This window comes from Ixodes scapularis, unplaced genomic scaffold, assembly GCF_016920785.2.
Source record: "Ixodes scapularis isolate PalLabHiFi unplaced genomic scaffold, ASM1692078v2 PGA_scaffold3__209_contigs__length_174095766, whole genome shotgun sequence".
NCBI lineage: Eukaryota > Metazoa > Arthropoda > Arachnida > Ixodida > Ixodidae > Ixodes > Ixodes scapularis.
This window is the reverse complement of record NW_024609868.1, coordinates 149,526,820-149,551,837: the sequence shown is the minus strand read 5'-3', so window position 1 is coordinate 149,551,837 and position 25,018 is coordinate 149,526,820. Positions and strand designations below refer to the sequence as shown.

General features: G+C 44.6%; 1 protein-coding gene across 1 annotated transcript in view; it reads right to left on the bottom strand.

The window, feature by feature from the left end:
* LOC121837140 (4-coumarate--CoA ligase 1-like) overlaps positions 1-24,767 on the bottom strand; it is a 47,533-nt gene extending 22,766 nt beyond the window's left edge. Inside the window, exons 1-5 of the mRNA XM_042292644.1 lie at positions 24,645-24,767; positions 23,235-23,442; positions 14,307-14,413; positions 13,218-13,417; positions 12,091-12,262 (exon numbers count right to left, since the gene is read on the bottom strand). Of these exons, the coding sequence (XP_042148578.1) occupies positions 12,091-12,262; positions 13,218-13,417; positions 14,307-14,413; positions 23,235-23,442; positions 24,645-24,767 (810 nt within the window). The remainder of the gene's footprint in view (positions 1-12,090; positions 12,263-13,217; positions 13,418-14,306; positions 14,414-23,234; positions 23,443-24,644) is intronic.
* Positions 24,768-25,018: the final 251 nt, after the last annotated feature.

Here is a 25,018-nt window from a genome sequence, read left to right as displayed (position 1 = left end):
AAAAGTCGCACGTTTTTGGAACGCAGATGATGAGCACGTCCAAGCACGGGGCGTCTGCTGCTATTATTAGTGAGAGGGAAAGAGAGAATGTTAAAATGCACTTCCGGTTCGAGGTCATCCACAAAGATAGGAGGTGCGCCTTTTCCAACCAAGTAAAAAGGCTTAGAGCGATAAATCGGATTCCGGTCCGCACACCGAAGTGACCATTCCTCACCCAATCCCAGGCCGCCGCCATAATGCTCAACTATGAATACTCGGCACGTGACCAAACCAAATACGTCATGTCAAAGTCAAGATGGCAGCACCAAGGCAGTGTTTGCCCCAAGTGGGCCGGGGCTTGTCGGATGCGTTGTTCGTTGTTGTTTGTCCGAGCAAGTTAACGTTGGAGCGAGTTGATTTCAGATGCGGGAGCCGTAATATGAAGCCGTTAAAAAGCGACTTGAGAGTTCAGCTTGGTCTCTCACGTAGGTATAACACGAAAATACCTTGGAAAAGGGGGCATTACGCCGTCACTCGGCGGAGATATTGCCATGAGAAAAACAGAACCGGGCCTGCGTTGCTCAGACCTCGGATGAATTCCGATATCGCTCGGATACATTTTGAAGGGCTACGGAAACGAAATGTCTTGCCCTTATTTCCTTGTTTAGATGTGGTCTATGTTGGGCCGGCAGCCCAGAAACAGAAGGCTAGGCTAGTGTTTCTTGACTCCAGGCACAGAAGTAAGAAAAAAACACCTGAATTTAAAACGAATGAACAAATTTCAAAACTGCGTCTAATGGCGGTCTGTAACGCTCCGTTGTATTGCCGCGACGTCTTGAGTTCCTAAGAAGCATCACCAGTTCACGGCAGTATGGCTCACTTGTGGAGTTACTTAGTCCTGGATATGACTTGGTGGAGAAGGCTGACGCGTTTACTATGCTCCGTTTGCCAATAACCTGCGACTGCCGCCAAAGCTGCAAGCGCGAGCTAGACCGCGCTGCTGGCTTTGACACATGCATTTCTATCGCGAGCGATCATACTGCGGAAGAAAGCTTCAACGCAGCAACCTGAAGCGCTCGCCCACGGATATGACTACTAGGAGAGATTGACACGCGTTGACGCCACCAATCTGCAAGGATCGTAACTAGAATGCCCTTGACCGTGCATGAACTATTGACGTCACGAGCACAATACGCATTGCGTGTTTCGCTGGCTGACTTTGAAGCAAAGTTCAGAGGGCTCGCCCTCACGTCATTTCGTTTCCTATCCCTTTAAAAATGGTTATGAAATTAGACCAGGTCCTGCTCCAATCTCGCCACACACAGCGTCAGCCTCCAGGTAGATAGACTATGATGAAAGCGGGATACAAGTAAGACCTGGGGAATACTCTAAAGAGTCTTTTTACCTGCTACAACACAGCTCCCTCTACACCTCGACCACGCCAAAAACAATTCGCTGTCATTCCGTACACGCATAGCACTGCATATCACCTCAAGTTGCTCGCTTCACGCTTCGACGTAGGAGTCATCTTCAAGTGTAAATTCAAACTAAAGCAGATGTGCGGGCATGTTAATATTCCTTCCACTCCAAACCCCTGCCCCCGGAGAGATTAAAAGCAGTTCATCCGTTGCCGGAGAGAGGGAATTATTTCCATCCCTTTCTCTTGTGGAGGATAATATATAGACCGTATTACTGAAAGAGGGCGAGAGAAAAAAGGGGCAAGGGCTACCGGCGCTTTCCCTCTTGCTGGTTCGTTAGAAAGTGTGGAAGTCCCGGATGAAGAGCCTTCGCCGGTATTGGCTCTGTGCATTGCCCGAAATTTGTTCGCGCTTTCTTCTCTCTATTAAATTTCTAAACTTAATTAAAGCCACGAGCTTTGATGGCGACAGCCCCCGGTCATCGGGACATCATCGCTCGGTTATAGGGTACACGAATAACGAAAGAAGATATATCGAATACTGTCCGATGACTTGTGTCGCTTGCACCGAACACGGAAGGTGCGGCTGCAATGTCTTTAAGCTCTATCGCTTTCCACATGACCTCGATTTCCGGCGGCAGTGGGTTGCGTTCCTAAAGCGAAAAGACTTTTCCCAATGACATCTTCTCGACTGTCCTCGGAACATTATGCGAATGGGGCGCGCACCGCACTTAACGCGGTACCATCAATAAACATATATGGTACGCTCGCAAGGTGCGTGCAAGTATTCCCGTGATAATTACTGTTTCAGCTTGTAAATTTTTGTAACTGAATTTATTTCAATATTGAAATTTGGAAGTGGTGGTGACCCTGACTCGATTTTATCAGCTACAACACTTAGTTGAATTTTTATATCCGCCGCCGGGTGCGTCCCTAAACCGAAAATATATTTTCGGTTTAGGGACGCAACTTACTGCCGCCGGAAATCGGGGTCATGTGGAAAGCGATGGAGCTTGAATTCATTGCATCTGCACTTACCGAGTTCCGTTCAAGCAACACAGGTCCTCGGAGAGTATTCGACGTTTTCTGTCGTTATTCGTGCACCCTATAACCGAGCGATGGTCTCCCGATGACCGGGGGACTAGCGCCATTAAAGCCCGTGGCTCTAATTAGGTTTGGGAGTTTAAAACAGAGAAGAAAGCGCGAACGAAGTTCGGCCAATGCATACACCCAACACCGGTGAAGCCTCTCATCGGGTTGTTTTACTCTTCCTAACGGACCAGCAACGGACCAGCTAAAGAAACACAATAACACCCCAACAGAAAAGTTGATGAAAGCTGAAGCACGGATTTCTGAGTTGGAACAATACAGCCGGTTGAATAGCGCTGAGATTAAGGGCCTGCCTGCCACTGTCAAAGTAAGATCACACCACATGGATAAAAATAGCAGAGGCTATACAAGTCCCACTTAACCTCGCTGACATTGACATCGCCCATAGTGTTCGAACCAGAAAAAAACAACAAAAAACTGAATAAACATAATTGTCAGGTTCATGTCTAGGTCAAAGCGCAACCTGTTCCTGGCAGCTGCCAAGAAGCTGAAACTGTCTACCTCTAGAATCGGGTTAGAAATACCAGACCAGCGCGTCTGTGTCGATGAGCATTTAACGCCAGACAATAAACAGCTTCTTGGTGCTACGATTTCTACAAATAAAGAAGTCACTTGGAAGCATGTGTGGACAAGGAATGTCGCTGTTTTCGCACGGAAGACAGACGTCTCTAATGTTCTCCGGATCTATTCCCTGACTGACTTGTCCAAAGTGATGTAAATGGCGCCATTGTTTCATAGATTTAGTACTCGATTCTTTATATTCTCATGGTTGACACTCCTCGTTGTACACCTACTCAGTTTTAAACATCTCTAGCGCTAGATACGAATACATATTTTCAAGTTCTACACCTTAAAATGCAGTTTGCCATGAATAAGGTTGATGAGCTAACTGTTCTCTTAGACGATCTAACGCGTTCTTCGTGTTCTTTCGATGTAATTTTCTTGTCTGAAACTTGGTATCGGGCTGATAGTGAAGTTCTGTGTATTCCGAGGTATAATTCTTTTTATATCAATCGCATAGAAAAGCGTGGCGGGGGCGTATCTAGCTATATCTGTGATATGCTATCTGAGCACTTTCTTTCCAACTGTGATATTGATATGCTTACCGTGAAATCTGGGCGTAATATATTTCCGGTTGCCTATCAATTCCACCTCATGGGAACTTCGGCGAAGTTTTCTAGATATTTGAACGTGAAACTTTTTTTTATTTAGCTCTAGAACTATTTGTCTATCATAGCCGACGATTTTAATATTGATATAGGTAAGAACAGCCCAATACAGCAGCAATTGTGAGTCACACTTCATTCCACGGGTTTTCGAAAATTAATTAATAGTCCAACACGCATTACAACTTCTATTTTATATTTTATTATTACTAATAATAACAAGGCAATTTTTTCCGGTCATATTCTCGCCGATTTCACGAATCACCTACCTGTCCTTTTGTGTGCAAAAAAAAAAAAAAAAAAAAAACAATTTGTTGGAACGATATTGTTAAAATGAGACATCAGCTAATGTCTCAGAAAAGACTCGGCCTTTTGAGAGTCGCATTTCCTTGGGGGATTGGAGCCCTATTTACAACGAGGCCGCTGCAGATGATGCTTTTTAAAGGTTTCTAGAGCTCTTCACATCACTATATAATGAATGCGTTTCCACTGTAGAAATAACACCATACAAAAGTGCGCATAAATCCTGAATGACTAGACGTTTGGTTAGACTCGTTAAAAAGAAAGTAAAAATTATTTGCACTGTTTATTAAAAAAAATTTTACCGTGCTAGCAGAGTATAACCCCTTACGCAACCGACTAAACAGACCAATTAAATTGGCTAAAAACGTCTATCATAATAATTTCCTTGGTGATAATTTTTCTAGTGACCTTAAGGATAAATAGACGCGTCTAAATCTGCTTCTGAATAGACATACTAATACCAAAGTGATTGCGAGCTTAACAGTTAATGGAATTGAGCTATCAAGTTCAGATCTTGTTACATCATTCAAATTTTTTTTTTCGACTGTAGGTGACAGTTACTACAATTCCAACATTTTTGGTTTTCTAAGTGATAGGTTGGCGGAATCAATAGCCTGTGAACCGACTCACTAGCATGAGGTTGTTTTTTTTTTCCTTCAGTTTGCAAATATTGAAAAGATACGAATAGCCATGACTCCCATGAAATACGAAGTCGCGCGGTAGAATATGCTTTGCGAATAATTACACCATGCCTGACACATATTTATAATGCAGCATTTATGAAAATACACTTTAAACAGCTATGCAGCCAGCTAGGGTACCCGTGATTTAAAAAAAAAAAACGAAAAAAAAAACAACGACTTCGGTAACTATAGGCCAATATCTGTACCTCCATTTTCTTTTCTAAAGGCTAAGAACAAAGGAATCGTTGCCGCCTCAATAAGTATTTCTTCAAGCATTTTGTAATATCCGATAGCCAGCATGCGTTTACTCAAAATAGATCGACGAAACATACCTTGCTTGCCCCAAAAGATTATATTTTCAGCCGTTTTGAAACACAACGTCTTATTCTTGGTATTTGTATTCACTTCAGTAAAGCATTTGATACTCTAAATCAGGGGTCTCCGAACCTTTTGGCTAAGGGGCCGGATCGGGGATATTTCCCTGTCTCGAGGGCCGGTAAATAAATAAGTCATTATAAATGAGGAAAAACGAAATGAATTATCTGAAAAGGGCATATAAATAAAAAAAAAACTAAAAGTTATAATAAAAAAAATATAATCAACGGTGGATGAATACATACACTTCATTTTATTAAACCACGCAATAATTGGGACGCCGAAAAACCCACCAGGCATAAATCAAAGCTCATAGAAACTTTGAGATGTTCCCACGAGGCAGAAGACTTGTGAGAATGACAGAAACTGTTGCTGACATTATGCAATAGATACGACAAAGGACTCTAACCTTAATATACATGGGAACGTAACGGAATTTGACCATGCGTAGTTACACAGATATGAAGCGGAAGGCTAAAAATGGTGGTGCTGGTGTAGACAATGTCCAATGAATAATACCACAAGATGGCACGCCTTACTAAACAATTTTCCTAGTAGATTGTTTTTTCCGCATATTTATGTCGCGCCGCCATTTCTTTCCTCGCGCTTTGGCGCCGGTAGCAGCAGGCATGCTAGAGGGCCCGTTAATGCTGACGCAAAAGCGCACGCCAAAAAATGACGCCGCAACATTAAAATAATAATAATAATAAAAACCCTAGGAAAATTATTTAGTAAGGCGTGCCCTCTCGTGATATTATCCACTTTACATTGCTCCATTAAAAGGACCGCGGTCAGTCACGGGCCAGTCCGATGACCTCCGCGGGCCGGATTTGGCCCGCTGGCCGCGGTTTGGAGTCCCCAGCTCTAAATCATAACATACTTTTCGCTAAGCTCGAGCGTTATGGCATACGAGGAAAGCCCCTTAACTATATAAAAGCTTATTTAGGCTAGCGATTACAATATTTTGTCATAAAAGACTCTTGCTCCGATTCCCTTCAAATTGGCAATGGTGTCCCTCAGGGTAGCATCCTTGGACCACTCTTGTTTAATATATATATATATATATATATATATATATATATATATATATATATATATATATATACGGAAGAAAACGCACCTGAGACGGTTGTTGGAGTTTTTAAAACATATTATTGGTAAAGTTGGTCCACGTTTCGGCCTGAGCCAGACCTTTTTCGGCTCAGGCCGAAACGTCGACCAACTTTACCAATAATATGTTTCAAAAACTTCAACAACCGTCTCAGGTGCGTTTTCTTCCGTATATACTTTTCGTCATCCTGCGCTTCGTTTTTTCTCTCTCTCTCTCTGTCTCTCTGTCTCTCTCTCTCTCTCTCTCTCTCTCTCTCTCTCTCTCTCTCTCTCTCTATATATATATATATATATATATATATATATATATATATGTCACGTTCCTGAAGTGACGGTGAAAGCGAAAGACGAAGAAGGGGGCAAGCTCGAGCAAAAGGGAAAGGAGAAGCTCGCGCAGGACATTCGACGACTGAACCTGAAGGGCGGCAGCTGACACGCGAACGCTCCCGGCAGACCAGGCTTCGCTCCTGGTGAACCCTGGCTCCGCTCCAGGTCTTCTCGCCGCCATCGAGCCGGAGCGACGTGGTGCCTGCTGCTCGCACCAGAAGCCCGGAGCATGGGACTTCGAGCCGGAAGGCGGACGCGAAGGGGTGTCCTCGCAACACTCCTGTCAACCCAGGCCGCGTACCTGGTCCGTCAAGCGACACCATCGAACCGGTGCTGGGAGGCCCAGAGCTCCTAGCAAGCTTGGATCCACACCCGTAACATCGAAGGACAAGGCCGCGTTCCGTCCCAGGCAAGATCGACGCTCGAGGCTGTGAGTGTTCTGAGCTCGCGACCGAGACTGACTGTATTGACTGTAGCTAATTAACCACTCTATTTTTGTTGTTTCACTTATGCTTATATTTTTATTCCTGTTCTGGTTTTTTTTTGTGCTTGTGAGTAAATTAATCTTCGTTCGTCTACTTATGTGTCGCTTCGTCCTTCGACATGCCCTCGTCCCCGCGGAGGAACATGAAAAAAAAAAATATATATATATATATATATATATATACATGACATTTCCAATATTAGTACTCTTGCAAAATACGTTATTTGCGCTAACGATGCGAGCCATTTTCTTTTCCTCCTCCGACGTTGAACAACTCACTGGCACCTGCTAACCGAGTAATGACATTATTAGCGCGGTGGTCATAAGTCAACTCATTGAAAATAAACACATAGAAAACTGAAGCTGTAATATTTCGTCCTAAATAAAAACTTGTAATGAACCCACAGCCCTTAGTATTTAGTGATACCGTTATCGAATACGTAGAAACTTTTAAATCTCTCGGTGTTAGTTTTACTGCATGGATGACATGGGACGTCCACGTAAACGAGATCTGTTTTGCCCTTTCTAAGGTGGTTGGAATTACCTCGCGTAATAGGCATTTTCTGCCTAAAAACAAACTAAACTTACTTTGTATTACGCTTTCTTTTATTCGTATTTAAGCTAGTGTTTCCTTGTCTGGGGTAATACCACAGAATTCAATATTCAGAAGCTTCTGAACTTGCAAAAGAAAATGTTATGTGCTATTACAAAAACTCCATATAACTAGCCAGTCGGGCAGGCTTACCTGCAGTTTAAAATGGTGCCTGTATATAATTTATCTGAATATAGAGTTGTGTGTTGTTACAAAAACTATAATAGCAATATATTATAATTTTTTGACATATTTTTTTCTACTGTGGCCCACAATACGCCTTATACAACCAGGAAAAAGGACACTTTTGTTTTACCTAGACGTAGAATGAACTATGGCTTCTCTATGTTACGGTACATCTTGCCTAAGTTTTTAAATTCGGATATATGTGATCACCCAAGTTATGTGTCTTATTCTGCCCTCCGGAGCACTTTTCTATAATTTGTCTGTACTTCAACTTTGCGTAACTTGTGCAAAATACGCGCAAAACTTTGTGTACCTCAATATGTTTTTCATTTGCTTTATATTTTATTTGTACCGCGTTTGCGCTGCTGACTTGTAAGGGTGGCGAGGCCCGTCAAGCAGTGGGCGACACTGTTTTTTTTTTTTTTCGTAACCCTCAGTTTGTGTTTCAAGCTGAACTGAACGCTGATCGATTGCTTGATTGATATGCGTCGGGGAAGCCGCCCGGCTATTCTGTATTGGGCGGTCGCAACCAGAGTTAAAAATTGAGGAGACGTTCTCCCGTTCCGATCCTGTCATGGCCTTAGTTAACGTGACCTCATTGCTGTGTCTGTGTGTTCTGCGTACATGTTTCACGGGCTGGTCTAGGGTCGCCCGAGAACGCCAAGTCCTCGCTCACGAAGGAGAGAGGGTGTGTGCAGAAAATGGGAGAGGTATTTTTCTGTTTGTTTGAAAATAACCTGTTTTTAGTCCGTCGAAAAACTGCGTTTGTCAGACGGTAATCGCCCTCTTTTTCCTCCGTCAACGAGCGCGAACTAAATGCGCCAGAACGAGCGAACGCTCAGTGTCGGCTTCCGGTCCCACGCGCGGCACCTGTCTTCAAGACTAGCTGGTTGTGCGGATCCAGAAGAAGGTCCCTTAGTGCCCTGTTTCTCGCGCCTCTTCGTCGGTCCGGCTTCTGAAGCATCCAGCGAGCGAAAAAGTCGTCGGAGACGCCACCGCGATGGCACCATGCACGAACGACACCTTGATTTTCCGGATTTCTCAACTGCGGCTCATGTTGGTTTTCGGTAAACGGGCTAAAAACGGTGTGTATCTGAGCATATGGTTCACCTTATCGGTTTTATTTATGGAACTATCGTAAATCTTAGGAATTTATCCAGCGGCATTTCGAGTACTTCCAACTATTTTTTTTTTTTTTTTTTTTTTTTAAGAAAAAGAACTTAGTTTTGTTTATTTGGTCTGGGAAAAAGTCTTTTCAGTTTACGGACGCAACCCATTGCCGCCGTAGATCGGGATAATGTAGGAAACGACAGAGCTTAAAGACATTGCAGCCGCACCTGCCGGAGTCCGTGCAAGCTACAGAGGTCCCCGTATAGTATACAACGCTTTCTGTCGTTTTCCGTGTACCTATAATCGAGCAATGGTGTCCAGATAACCTGGGGACTATCGCCATCCAAGGCCTTGGCTTTAACCAAGTTTCAGAGTTTAAAAGAGAGAATAAAGCGCAAACCAAGCCTCTCATCCGGGACTTTCACTCTCCCTAACACACCAGCAAGAAGGAAAACGCCAGTAGCCCTTTCGCCTCTTCTCTTTCGCCCACTTTTATTAAAGCGGTCTATAAAATGTTAGATATCGCAGGAGATTCCTCACTAAAAGTTGCTGTGATTATGCGGTGACCCAGTGCTGAAAACACTTCCATGGGGAACTACATGTGACGCACAGCTTCCGCTTCAATTTTCACACATTTCAACGCTTAAACAAAGCTGGGAAAATACGAAAATCACATGCTAAACGTTCTATTGATCCTGAACATGCCTGTGACTCCGAGCACCGCTGTGGCGATACGACTGATGCTGTCTCACGAGTCACAGCTGATTGATTCGGTGCGATCTTGCGGAAAAAAGCGCATAATTAACGTATAATTCTTTCACATTTCCGTGTTACACTTGCGTCAAAGATCACCGAGAACAAAATTGTCGACAACCAGCGACACACCACGACTGCCACCCTCTGAACCAACTTGCATCAGCAATCTCTGGATGCTGCCATCTTGCCGTTGACGTCACGGATTTTATGACGTGACTTCTGAATATGTTTGCATACAACATGGCGGTGACCCTCGGGGAAAGGGGGGGGGGGGGGGGGGGGGTGCCACTTTCGGACCTCCGGTTTATCAATCTAAGCCCCTCTACCTCGTTAGCGTTTTCGCAAACTACGTCAATAAATCCGGCGGGAGTTTCAAAACTAGATTGAATTACCTTTTTCTCTGAAGAGACACCTCCGAAACTCTGCATCTTTAGGATGATAACAAGGAAACATTTCCAGTCGCTTGAAACAACTATCAGCTAAGGCGTTTTTGGCGCTTTTTAGGCTTGATTCAGACATCCACATTTGACTATGACTGAGAGCGTTAGGACCGCCTGTAACACTTCCGACCAGATGGTTGCTGCGGCAACCATGGTCCGGGCCTCCCACCGGTTGAAGCAGTGCGAAAAACCGAAAACATTACAGATTGCGCCAAGTGAAGAGTTGAGGTCTGGTGGCGTCAGAACAAGAACTAAAGGTAGTTATTGTTGCTTTTGGCAGCAGCAGATAGACTGTTCATCCCATACGAAACCAATAGCCGGCAATATCCGATCCAATCCGTAGTGTAAAGATGCGAGTCATAGCTCAGCCGAAAGAATTTACACTCAAATATCTCATCCAGCTTCTAGCGACATTTGCTTTGGCTGAGGTGTCTGAATGTTAGTCTATCCCCCGTGCATACTTCATAAGCGCGCATTGCGCCGCGAAGTTAAAGGGAACTCCGCTCAATTCCGAAAAATTTAGGCTTCCATGTGATTCACATTCACAAAGCACTACTAAACAACTCTACGTCTTCGGATTCGCGAAATGTGTAATATTATTTGTGTAATCCTAATTTAAACATCAGCAGATACCGAAACCGAAACTTCGGTTGCGTCAGGCAACATCGGTCTCGGGTCGTCAGAGGCATGGCACGTCACGTCGAACCACGTGGTCTTGTGACGTTCGGGAGGGAGCGAGAAACAGAACACGCGACGCGGGAAGGTTTTTTTTTTTTTTGTTTTTCGTTTTTATTGGACGCGGGTAGGTCGCTTCGCGTGGCGTGGACGGTGATGGCCTGGGGGAGAGGGGAAAGGGGAGAAGACGAAAGAGAAGGGGAGCGGAGAAACAGACCGATAAGCGCGCAGGGCAGCGCAAAGTAGCGCATCCGTGTTACGGTGATCACGTGAACGCCCGGTCAGCCAACACCGGGAGGAGAAACTCATGACGTCATCGTTCAATTTCGCTCTGAGAAGTAAAAACAAGCAAAACGTGAGAATGACGTGTCATGCCTCTGACGTAGTGGCTCAACGTTGGCCGCTCCAACTCCGTGGCATTGACTGCGCTGATGACTGCGCCTCGCGCCGCACGCTAGAGTTGGCAGATTTCGCTAACTTGGCTCGCTTGAAGGTTTGCTGGCCAGTTTATTAAATATATAAACGGAATTAGATCGTAATATTTGACGTGGGGTCTTCCTATATGATACTGAAGAGGGCTACATAGTTTTCTATATATCAAAAATGAAGCGGAGTTGCCCTTTAAGCGGAATTACGAAACGAAATGTTTTCGAGTGATAAGATGATGGCGCCAATATCTATGTTATGCGTATTGTTGTTGTCAAATGTCTGTATGGCGATAAAGACACGAGCCATCAAGTGGGTGATAACAAAACGTTAGCTGCTCTTACCGTGCGAAATCACCCCCGTTGCCATTGTCCACCATTCTACCAAAGCAGAGATTCTTGGTACCTGCTATGTCCGACTCAAACTTCATTGGCTTATCTCGAATTTCAAATATATATTAAATGGCAAAATAAGCAAGATTATACCGAACTACACCCGACAACAAGGGGCGTCGTCTCACACCCCAGCACTTCAGTTCGACGTACAGCGCATTAATGGCGAACACACGTCCCAAACTCTTACAAGGGGCTTTGTAACGCTGCGATATGACTTATTAAAGAGGTAAAGTACGAATAAAAGAGTCAATAAAAATATTAGGTCAGCGTCAAAGAAAAAACGATATTTTTTTAGTCATTGAGACGTGCCTTAATAATCTTAATGAGTGGAACGAATCTGCTATCAAGCCGATCGTAAAATTTCGTACCGTCGGTTGCACGTCAGTGCGCAGTACGTCGAATTGAAGTTTTGGGGTGTCTTATATGGGACAAGTGGTCTAACAACATACACTTTTTTTAGAGTGTATATAATATCTGATTTTTGTTGAAAATGCCAAACGATCAGAGAGCAGGCTTCAAGCTATAATTAGAAAGGTAGCGACTTTCCAGTGGTCACCTTGTATTTATCGATGGCTGGAAGAGTAATGCCAGGCTCGGATCCCGGAAGCAAGACCATGCAGGCTCCGACAGCAATCGAGACGTTGAACATGGTGAGCCCTGATACGTGCGTTAGGGGTGCAGTTCCCAAAACGATGTCGTTCCCGTCTAATGACCGATGCCTGGGGTCACTGTGTGTCCGGCAAGACGAGAAGGCAATGATGTGACGTGAGCATTATCTAGCGTGACGCGTCTCCCCGTCGATCTGCGCAACCTCGCTGCCCTCCATGATGCTCGGGTTGAGCGCTTATTATGAAAGTTTACGCGGTGTTGAAGCCTCAGTGAACACAGCGAGCTCGCATGGATATCTGTAATACCAACAGGCTGATGATTAAAACAGGCAAATAGTATTACTTAGTTCGATTTTGAGCTTTAACCGCCTCGTAAGCTCCAGGGGCAAGCGCTACCTTCGGGGTTTCAGGTCGCGGGTTCGAATCCCAGCTGAGCTGATCGAAATCTGCCGGAGGGTTATTGTGGTTGGTTGTATATCGGGAAATTCACTGATGGTCGCAAATTATCTGCGCAATCTAATGTTTCGGTGTTCCACCTTCCGCGATACCTCTGCCGGTCCTCGTGTTTTTGTCCTGAGTGAGCTCCGAAGGAGCAACTTGTACCACATCTGTACAGAGCCCTGGTGTTCACAACGGATAAATTAAAGGTCAATTGTTACAAAGGCAAACAGCATAGCAGGCCTGATATAAACAGACGCACGCGCACGCGAACAAGCATGCACAAAAAATATTACAATCGTACATCTCTATTATCAAACTCCTTTCTAAATTTTAACGGAAAAGTATATTGATATCTATCACTGCCTGTATATAACAACATATTTATGCCATTGCTTCTCATTGACTTCATCACAACAGCGAATTCCAGGGGATTGCACTCCTTGCGGCTGCAATCTCCAGTGCATGAGGTTGGCGGATTTTAGTGAACTCTCACGTCTGCCAAGACGACTGCACTCGTCGTCTCTACTTATAAACATTATATATACATCTATGAAGCATGTACAACTATTCCTGCGATAGTTAGTTTTTGACTCTGTTAAAGTGCACATAGGACTGAAAAAGCGTGAACACAGACCTTATGATGCAGGAGTTTGCTACAATATTTTTACTCGATAGCATAACGCCTTTTGGAAATCCAGTTGTGCCACTCGAGTAGATCAGAGCCAAGAGCTGCTCTGGATCCCCACTGGACACCGGCTGAAGATCGCACAGGGGAGTGTTCTTGAGCATCGCGAAAGAGACCATGTTTTCTCGCTCACCGAAGATCACCAAAGTCTGCAAAATCACGAGAAATGTTAGGTTGTTGGAACTCTTATATAGTCTATACCAGGGGTGGCCAGGCCGACCAGGCCTAAGAGCCGCAAACGAAACCACGAAACTTCTAAGAGCCACGAGGGGGGGGGGGGGGGGGGAAGCAAAGTTTAAATTTTGTTCAGAATCTGACTGTACGTATGAGTGCACAAAGCTGTACGACAGTACGTATGGAGGTACAAGGCTGCCAAACCGCGAGCCGTACTTCATTCTGCCTGAATTCCCTTCTTTTTTTCCTGGGGAAATGCGGGAAGGGGGGGGGGGGGGGGTCCCCCTACGAGGGATCCGCGAGCCGCACTTGGACCAGCAAAGAGCCGCATGCGGCTCGCGAGCCGCGGTTTGGCCACCCCTGGTCTATACCGACGAAAAAATGAGAATGGCTAGATTAGTATATTGAATTGAAAATACGTTTTATCCAGTTAAATATATATCAGACTATGGGGAAAAAGTCGACTAATATTTTGGTTCACTATGAACAGTATAACCTATACCTTTCAAAACAGTTTTAAAATTGCAAAGCCACTTTCTCTGCGATTTCTCTGCGATTTTTCTCTGCGAGCCAAAAACGCGGCAGACCTATAGTCTGCCGCGTTATTGGCCCGTCAGATATTTTGTAGTGCATGCATTTTGCGCTCAATGCGCAAAATGCATAAAGGAAATCTGAAAACAAAGCGTTGAAACAAAGCGTTGAAATCTCTAAAACCCCAAAATGTTACGGTTAACTTTCATATATATCCGAGACCGTCAGACTAGCATGTTACTCCCTCCAGCCCAAAGTAAAGCCATACCCGAAGGATCTCTTTTCCATCCCATTCACTAACGCGCTTTTGACGTTGAATTAATATTTTCTCACCTCCACACTTGATATGGTTGCACAGGCGGATTTTGTTTTGTCTGCATTTGCTTCATCGCAGAAGACCAGACAGGGGCGGCTGTCTCCAAACTGATAAGTGAGTTCTCCTGAAATATTCAATAATTTTATTTCATCAACAAAACAATTCGTAACTCAGCGATATACTGAATTAATTTTGATATAATTACATGATGGCAGGTGGCCAAGAACTCACCCAGAAAAAAAGTGTAGCTGGTGTACATTTCATATAAAAGGAAAAAAAAACGACGGTCGTTTGCGATTTTTGACACGTTATTTATAAAGTATGTCGCGAAAGCAACAACCATATTCAACAAGTACAAAAAAGGTAACACACTGAATCGTGCTATTAATATATTAACCTATCCATTAACCGCCTAAATAAATATTAGGAACTAATTTCTTGCCCCATTTTTTGGTCAAATGTCGACCCTTCTACCCGGCAGTCACGGGGATTATTTCTGCCAACATCAAAAGCAGTCTCATTATTTAAATCATTCGCTAGATTGCTGGTCTTTAGGTTTTCCCTTGCTTCCAAAGCACAGAAAGTCAATTATTTCCTCGATACCTAAATATACTTCAACATAACAAACTAAAATTTATAAAAAAAATATATATATATATTAATTTACATCTCCGCCGCTTTTGTTATCTGTCCCTTGTTAATAAACAAGATGACAAAAGGAAACAAGAATTGAAATAAAGTGGCATTATTAAAACGCGATGATCAAGCATCGCAAGGGCAATACACATTCAAGCTAATTGAAGCCCCCATTGTGCAAATACATAATCACAAATGCAGGATATTGAACAATTTTACTAAATTTAATATTAAACCAGTTAACTTTTTTATTAATTAAAACACCACGGATTGCTTAACTGATCATTCATTGTTAATGCACGGCACCCCTAGCAAGATAAGGATGGTTAAACGCTGAGTTGTTTTCCCCGAGCATATTGTCCAATTTCTTTTTAATTTATTTATTTTCAATCTTTTTTGAACGACGTATTGAGCTTGGTTTCTGTTAGCCACATAAAGTTTTGAAGTATGGGCACATTCAGTGGTTTTAGGGGCCATTGCTGACTAAGCTTGACAGAATCCGCCAAACATCCTTATGACACGACGGAGTTAGCTGAAGAGTTGTCACCAGGCGCGAAACTGCACTGGCCTATGGAGCCCGTGATAGAATAGACATACCGAGTGTATGTGTTCTTCGCAAGCTGAAGCCTGTAGGCTTGACGGCTTACATTTAAAACAAGAGTTCTTATCTCCTCCATATTGTCCGTACCGTTGTGTATAGTTTGTAATGTAAGATTTCAGAGTGAAAACAGGATTTGTCCTTGGAGCCTGCACCGGATGCATGGTCCACACAAGATGTTTATTGTATTAACGTTTTACTCATAAAAATGATAATTCATCAGCTCCCCGACAAAAAGCACTTCATGCAAACTAATAAAACAAGACGAATGAAAATCATTTCCTAAATTGTATTGCTTTAATAATTCATACCGTTTTAATTGAAAGAAAGTGACATGAAAGTTACATGTTTTATTTCGGAAGTATCACGACCATCTTTTGAGCGACTTTACAATCGCTTTTTTACTTAAATATAATTTTAAAACCATAAGCAGTGGAGTGTTATGCCATTAAGATCAAGCTTCATCTGCAGTGTTCGCTTACACGAATCTAAGTTAAATGTAACCCGCAAAGGCATCGATGGCGAAAGCGACACTTTGCAAGTTTCGGAACAAAATAGCTAAAGGGGCACACAATCGAAACTTGAAATATCCCCGGAAAGCTCTGAAACGGGCGAAGTATAATCCATAATATCCGTAAATGATAATTACACGCTTGCATTTTCAGCGGATGGCTATATTTTTCGTTCTAACCAACGGATTCAGGCGAGGGCTTCAAAATCGGCCATCATGCGTCTCGGGATATTTCCCGGGATATCATGCTCGCAACGTCAAGAGACCAATTTCTCAGGGTTCCGTGAAGTCTGAAAAAGTGCTGGTGGATGGATGGATGTTAATGGGCAGAACCTTTGTATCAGGCGGTAGCTTGCGCCACTAGCCTAAGCATAAAAAGACAAACATATGATTCCTCGCGCCCTCTAGGAAAAGTTTCTCCCCCTAACTATCACCAGGCAGTGTGGGATATCACCAGGATAACCTCTAGAAAATCGGGCGAAAAAAAACTTAACATCACACCCGCCTTTAAAAAAAACTCCCCCCCCCCCCACCCCCCCGGTGAGGGAGCCGCCAATTTTCCTCTGGTCTATCATAGATGGCGCTACCCCAGCACCGGACCCAATGGGGGACAGGGTTGAGACTTGGGTCGGAGCCGCGCGAGAGGAAGTCCCAATTTTCCTCTGTCCCGCCTGTCCCCAGATGTGCTAATTAGTTGTGCATCATTCAGTTTTCCCTAGATAATATCCAGCAATCGTATAATCGCCTCTTCTGTGGCTGTGATCCTTTCCTCTACCGTCCTTCCATCGTCGCCATCAAAACCCAGGGCCCCGGCCAAATCTGTTACCCCTTCAGGGAGTACAGAGCGAAGCCCCGTGCACTTCAATACCAAGTGCTCTAATCTATCGCTCTCATTATGGCAGGCCCCTCATAATCTGTCCGCCCCCTGAAATTTAGCTTTATGCGTCCTCGCCCTCAAAACTCCCGTTCTCGTCTCAAACAGTAAAGAAGTTCCAAGTGAATTGTCAAATACAGTTTCTTTCTTATGTTCTTTTTTTTTGTGTCCCGTCCATTGTTAGAGGTCACTTTTTTGTATTCCTACCTCCCACATTTTTCTTTCTGTCTCTTTGACTCCTGTTTACACTGAAGTACTTTGCTCAGCCATACCAATAGTATGTAGGTATCTAAATGTAAGCTTTCGGGTTCGGTTCGTCCATTTTGTGTTTAAACTTTCTATGTATAAAGCATGAATACCTTCCGTGCCCACCGCGTATCATCCATTTCGGTCAACCTTTGTTTAAATGTTACCTTACTAACTGTCTCCCTGCTCTCAAAAGATGACCAGCCCATGTACTCCTGTACTCCCTCATTTGGTGTCTTGCTATGTGTTCCCAGTGCCAATCTGCCTACTCATCTTTGTCGATTCTCTAATCCTGACTGAATTTCTGATTTCATGCACAGTACCCCAATACCAAAACACAGTCCTGGTACCATCACTCCTTTCTATATACTCCTACCACTTCATATCTCTTATTGTTCCATAGATTCTTGAGCTTCATAATAGATTAATATATTTTTCCTTTTCTTATTATATTCTCCACGTGTCCCTCTAGATATTTCCTTCTATTAGTGAGCCAGACTCCCAGATATTTGTATTTTCCTACATGGTATACTACAAGGCATCCTCAGGGGTCCCCTCTCCTCCCCACTGAACACAATTATTCCAGACTTGTCGCTACTAAAACTCATGCCCAAGGTGTCCCCTTCCTCTCCACATATCACAGCTAGTTTCTGCAACGTATACTGGTTGTCTTCCCTATAAGTACTATGTCGTCCGCATACGTCAGTCCTGGTATTACTTGTAGTAAATTTCTGCCTTATTCCATATAACTCCCATCAAAACCTAAGCTGCTCTGCTCTAATTTCCTTTCCATTTCCCTGAGATATATCATGAAGTGTAGAGCTGACAGTGGAAGTCTTGCCTTAGCCATTTTTTTGTTGTCGCGAGTTGTGTAGTTTCTGCTTCCCATGGTATAACTACCTAATTCTGTGCATACACCTGCTGAAGCAACCTAACCAAATTTGCATCTCAGTTATATTCCTTCAGCGGACCACAGAAATTTCAGCCTCACATTATAGTACGCTCCCTTGATGTCAAAATAAGCTAATCACCAAGAAGTCTGGTCCTTTATTATTATTTCTATACATTGTGCAATGAGAATTAAGTCACCTGCCAGACTTTTATCTCGTCGGGAGCCGTTTTAGAGCTCACCCTGTATTTGCATATCTTCTGACAATTTTCTCTATTCTCCGCTTTACCATCTGCATAGCTAATCTGTATACAACTGAAGCTACGGTTATATGGCGGTATGACTTAATGTTGTCTTCGTTTCCTATGCCTTTATATATTAGACTCATTTTACTTAGTTTCCAATCATTGAGTGCCTCTTTTTCCATAATCAATACATTATAACCACATGCCGTAACTTTAATTTGCTAGTTTTTTCTATTGTCTTCGAGAGTTCTATGGGTAGCCGTCTCGGCCTGTCGCTGTACCTGCTGAAACTTTACTTTCTGCCTTATCCGATTCTTGTATGGTCCTCTCCATTGTTACAAAATTATGCTCTTCCTCTACACTGCTGCTGTCAGTGCTATCAACTGCTCCCTCTGCTCAAGCTGGAAGAAAGCATCTTCGATTGTCTGCCTAATATATTCCCGTGCCTCTTACCCCTCAACTCTTCTCCCCTCCTTTGTGGTCAGTACGAGTTGGAAATCCACTGTCTTTCTCCCCTGCGCTTTAATGTGCTCCAAAAACTTTTTTGCCGCATCCCTATCTTTTTTTTTTTTTCATCATCCACTGCATTCCTGCACTTCCAAATTTGGCTTGTATTAAAACTGCCGTCTCCCCTTTCCGCTCTTGGAAGTTCTCCCATTTTGAGACTAATTTAGCTGACAAGGCTCACCTTTTATTTGACCACATATGATCTCTCGATACCTCTTGGCGCCACAATATGCCTGCTCTGACCTCCTTATCCCACCAGCTTTTTGGTTTGTGGCTTAGTTTTTGCTTTCTTCTTTGTTTAATCCGACGCTTTTCTAATTCTATTCGAAAGATTCGTATTAGATCTTCATAGTTTATCCCCTTGCTGGTTGTTTCGGTTCTATGTTCTGAATACTTTTTGATACTTTTTTTTAATTTTAGCTTCAATTGCTTTCGGCCTACCAGCTCGTTTCTGAGCTTGTTGTTCTGGTTCAGATGCGCACCATTTAATGTTAATTCTTTCGTGGTTACTTTCTAAGTGTTGTGTACCTTCCTCATCTATATTCATAATTCCTAGCCTGTCATGCAGTTTATGGGACATGAGGCAGTAGTCTACTCTTTAGTGTGAGTTGTTTCGTTTCCACGTTATTTTCCTGTCGCATTTTTCTATTGCGTTAGCTAACACTTGGTCCAGGGCATCACAGAAATCTCGTTGAAACGTTCCGGTTCTATCTGTGAATCTGTCAAACTCTTCTAAGTGGCGTTCATGTGTCCTATGATAATTATTTTTTTATTAAGGCCGATTTCTCTTATGTCCCTCGATATACACGCAAAGTGTTCCCTATTATCCTCCCTTGAGTCATTTCTCATTTTTAGGTAAGCAGACCTCGGAAGAGTTTTCAGACCTGTTACCCTACCTTTCAGCCGCAAGTCTTCTCTGCAGGCTTCCTTCTCTCTTTCCCAGTCTTGTCCTTTAACTACCATGCCTAGAGCTTCGCGTTTGCGCTCTCCTTCCATCCGGTTGCATCTCATCCAGGAGTAGCATAGCTTGTACGGTGGTTCCTCTTCACCTCTAAGGTGAGTTTCTGCTACCCCATACACTGTGTAATGTTCAGCCTCTAATTGTTCACCCATCTCCTCCTACTTTATTCTGTGTCTATCTCCCTGCATGTTTATAAACCTTATATTGAGCATATTTCTTTCTCTTATTTCTACGGGGCTTCTTTCTGCTCTCCCTGTTGCTCTTTCTGAATTCACACCCAGAAGCGTCTCCCAACTCTGGTACACCTGTGCCCCCCACACTCTGTGGGTCCCCAATAAAGCTGCAACATGACGACCCAGCCTCCCTCCCACCCTCCTAACTGTGTGTGGACTGTAGTGGATTCCACCCCGTGTAAAAGGGCAGGAGCCAGCCGGATAACCCTACCAGTTTATCTATTTTACGCCGTACTCAGGTCGTCGACTCATCCCCTTAATCACTCTGTTCGCCTCAATGACCCGCCTCTCGATGTCAAGAGATTGTCCCGGACCCGTGGGATAGTGCATATTTCCACATGCCACCTCTCACTGACCGCTTTTAATTTACCCAGTCCTGCCTCTATTTGTCATCCCAGGTGCTGGCTTCCCGTTCAACACGTCGTTGGGTCCTGCGTTGGATCGACACTAGGTTTTCCCCTTCCATGTTGTCCCACAATACCCTCTCCGCTTTGGCAATGACATCTACCATGTATGTTCCTAGCTGGGCTTCTACTCGCAGCCTTTTGTCCTCTTTCTCCTTGCCTAGCACTCCCTTTACGGTCCGTGCCACGCTGGAGTCTCCCACTACTATGACTCTCCTAAATGCCGACGGCTGTACTCCCCTCCTGGCACTACGCTGCTACCCCCTTTATTTACCATCGGTACCAGGTTAGGCTCCATCAATCGAGTTGTTTCCTCCTCATTTTGCGCTGCTTCGCTATAGGTCCTAGCAACCTCAATCGAGTCGGAACTGCTCACTGCCTGCTCTTTAGCCCTTTGCACCTCTGGCACTATACTCGCTGTCGATTCAGTCTTCATATCTTCCCACCATGTTTCTAGGTCGATCCTCTTCTTAACCTCTACCCTTAGGATACCCTGCAATTCTGCCATCATTGTTTGTCCTTCCTCGCTCTTCCCCTTCTCTTCCTTAACTGCACCGATTAGACGCTCCACTCTATCCTCATACTCCCTTTTCCTCTCTTCTAGCCCTGCCTTCCGCGCTTCCACCTGCCTGAGCTCCTCCTCCTGCTTCCAAAATTCAGCCCGCATCAAACTCCTGCCACCCCACTTCAGGCTCCCCCCCGGTCAACTCCCCGACCTGCGCCTTAGGCAGGACCCGCTTCACCAGCTCTTCCTTAACAGCCCCCTCCTCAGTTCAAATCTAGCCTTCCACTCGCCTTCTAAGGCCTTCCTCGATCTTCTCAAAGAATTAGTACTAGGTGAAGCTACTTTTCTCTGCCTCAGCTACGCTTCCGAAGTTGATTTTTTCTAAATAGCACCACCGATAGCACTCTTCGCATCCCACCATGTTGAAGTCACCCTTCACCTTTCTGCCTTTTGACTATTCGCATAGTTACTAAAAAACCCGCGCATCTATCACAAAAAAAAACCTCCAAAAAACTACACAAAGACCGACCGCACTATAGATTCCTATGGCCCGCCTGGCTGCCTACGTTAACTTAAATCCCTAACTCTGTCGCTATTTATATCGACCTCTATTACACCATGTACACTTTAAGTACCAAAAATACGAAGCAAATAAAACTACTTAGTTTCCCAAGTCGACCAGAGCTTCAAAACACGTCCGCTCTGCTTTCTGCACTTTTGTACACGCTCTACGCAGCCGGGTTAGAAATGCAAATCATTTGATCGTAACTGGGATTATCGTCGGTACCCTCTGAAGATCGAGATATCGTAGACTGGGTATTACAAGGACACAACTGCGAAGGTTATGTGGTTCTGATGGCGTCATCCGTCTTTGATATCCACAAACTCCTAGACATATAAACCGAGCTAGCAAGCAGGCTTGTTTTGAAATTCAACGCAACGAAATCAACAGCGGTGCTGTCTTCAGGCCTGCCAGAAGCACCACTCGAAAACCTCCGCTTTGGCGTGAACAGCGTAGCTGTAGTGAACGCGTACAAGGACATGGGCATAAATAACACTTGATAACACAGAAGGCTACCTGCAAGAACATCATGCTCGCCTCCGCCAATCAGCAATCTGAGGAACAGGCAGTCTCCAGAAACGCAATTCGTGGAGTTGTAAACGATTCATTCTGTCCCGGTGGCTCTGGAAGGCGGTGGTGGTGCCCGGTCTAATTTTGCCAATGTTGTGTTGTGTGTTCAAGGAGACGTTCGAACTCATATGGAACGTAGTCAGGGGGAGATTTGGAGGGCAGCACAAGGTTGTCTTGGGACTGTAGCAAATGAATGAGGCCATTCAGAGATACCTTGCGTTGATTTTCGTTGCAGCACGAGAAGTGACGAATAAAATCCATTACGACGGACGTCTTCGACATCTGGATGACTGCCGCTGGGTGAAGAGACTGTTCAGGTGTACCCACTTGACTGGGCTGCAGAACTGCTAGCAAACACGCCTCTACTAGCAAGAACGGAAGCTCGGCTTCCTTGCTGAGCTCACAGAAGCGTCGACAGCTACGGCGTGGGAGGCAGAGGTCAGAGGAAAGGTCCGCGACCTGGAGAGGCAACATTGGCTAAATAATGCACAATCCAAGTCTACGCTGGGTGTGAAAGTGGCCAACACGCAGAAGGTCGTCGCGCGGCGGTGAGACACAGCACGTTACCATGGCATCACTACGCAATACACGCTTCGCCTATCATTGGTCCTAGTTTATGCGTGGTGCAGCAGGCAGAAATCTCACACAAATCGTTCTCCGGCAAAACGTCGAAACTGATCTCGGCGGAGTCAAACAAAGAAATCGTACCGCGAGCTGTCGTCCGTGCGGGCTCGTGAAAACAGCAGCAAACACAACAAATGCTCATTCTTGGGAAATTTGGTACTGGTGTCGCCATCTCGTTGAACCCATTGAAAAAAAGATGGCGAAACCAACCCTGTAAAATGTATTTGCACCAATAGGCAAGTAGCAAGACAGTTAGCCTTCCTTCAGAGTCTTAACATTAATATAGGAGAAACCTCTACGTCGTACTAGCATTCATTTTGTCACGTTTATCTTCTAAATAATTTTAACTCCAAAATTGTCTCAAAATGCGCTCAAAATAGACAAAATCGTGATATTTCAAGATTTTATTAAACATTTCAATAGCTTTCAGGGGAAACCCCATGCACCTCAAAAAGAATCAATACCCTCGTGCATTTTCCAAACTCAGGTTTGTTTACCGATATATGCCCCATTGAGTGACGATCAAATGAGTCCCCCCTAAACACGTGTAGTCGGCGCATCCGAAAAATGCTGTACTCACTTTCCGTAAGACTCGACTTGGCGAAAACCATACTGCCGCCGCTCAGCGCGATCCCGTAGAAGGCGACTACTATGTCCGGAGTGGCGTCGCAGTGCAGGCCGGCCAGTTGACCCGGCCTGAAGCCCAGCTTCTGGAGACCCGCTGCCGCCCGGGACGAAAGCTCGAGAAGCTGGGCGTAGCTCCAGCGTTCGTCGGTAATCCCGTCGATCTGCAGAGAGTCTCAGCTGTCACACCAACGGCCACGAGGAGTTCGCGAACAATGTATTAATTCCAACCCCCAGCGTGGTCCGTTGCAAAGGAAAACAATGGAGCTTTGTCTCAGAAATATAGCCTGTTTGCCGAGACACCTAAGCCGTAAAACGAAACGCTCGGTTTCCGTGACACCCTTGAATATAGGGCTCAGGCATAACGTCAAGCTAGATATTCGCAAGGTTAACTGCCTCTGCGCGTAACTTCCTCTTCTCATATAACGGGGAAACTATGTATGAAGAGTTTCGCTGAGCCCTATAAGTGTTGTTGAAGACGCGAAAATTCGATTCAAGGAAATAATTACGTCTAGTCACTGAAAGGATGAAAACGACAGGGAGCAGCTTCCTACATTCGATAACGCTTCGGCACGCACACTCAGCCAAAACACGGCCAAAGGCAACGATCGCGTGCCGGAGGCCGAGCGCTCGAAAGAGACGCCAGTCAATTCTCATAATCAGGGAACTTGAATACGCATCATCCACAATCTGGAGTCCACACCAAGTGTATCTTATCAACGGATTCGAAGCACTTCGAAATTCCGCCACCAAATTCAGATATGCTTCATACTCATACAATGTCGGCGTATCGTCCCTAAAAGCTGAATCCTATTTTCTAACTTTTTCTCGTCGTCGCCGCATTTCCAGCGTCTCTCTCTTTCACAATTTCTTTTACACTTTACATCGTACTCTAGCGCACCGGTCATCTCCTCCAGATCGATCGCGTACTGTCCCGCGCAGTCACCTTTTCTGCCTCACTTTTTTCCCGCGCAGCCAATGACTAGAACGATCTTTCCAACAACATCGCTGCCATCACCTGCATTCAAGCTTCACAGAAAGTGTCACACTTAATCTATCACGGTAAATTCATGTTGCACTTTTTTCCAATTGTTTATTCGTACAGCCCGCCCCCTATGTAATACCCCTAACCGGGGGGGGAGGGGGGGGGGGGGGTTCACCCCTTATGTAATGCACCTAACCAGGTAACCGGGGGGGTGGGGTCTTTAAGGTATTAGATTGAAGTGAAGTGAAGAAACTGGACCAATGGTCTCAACAGGACGATATCCCGTGTGGCGGACCACGCTTGAAAATTTACTTAAGTCTATAAACAAAAATTAGCCGGTAAAAGCGCCGCCCCATAAAGAATTGAAAGTGTTTCACCAACCAGTGCTGTCCGGTCCTTGAACCTTTCGCAGATAGACCGGAAATATTGCCCTAAGTGAACGTCAGGAATGTCCACATCCTGAGTTTCCGATCTGACCTCTTTCTCCTCCACGACGGCTTCCATTGTGAAAATGTGGAGCAGATAAGCGGGTAATGAGGTCTTATACCACTCAGGGGGCCTTCTCGTGCGCCATCTCATATGAGGGAGGAGGACGATAAGAGAGTGAGCCGATTAAACAGACTAGTCTCTTTCATTGTGCCAATCCCTTATCTTCCTCCCCTTTCATATGACGACTGGGTACGGGTGGACAAAAACAAGCGCTTGTCCTTGTCCTCTCCTTTGTGTCCGTCCCCTGTGCTTGCGTATAAAAGTGT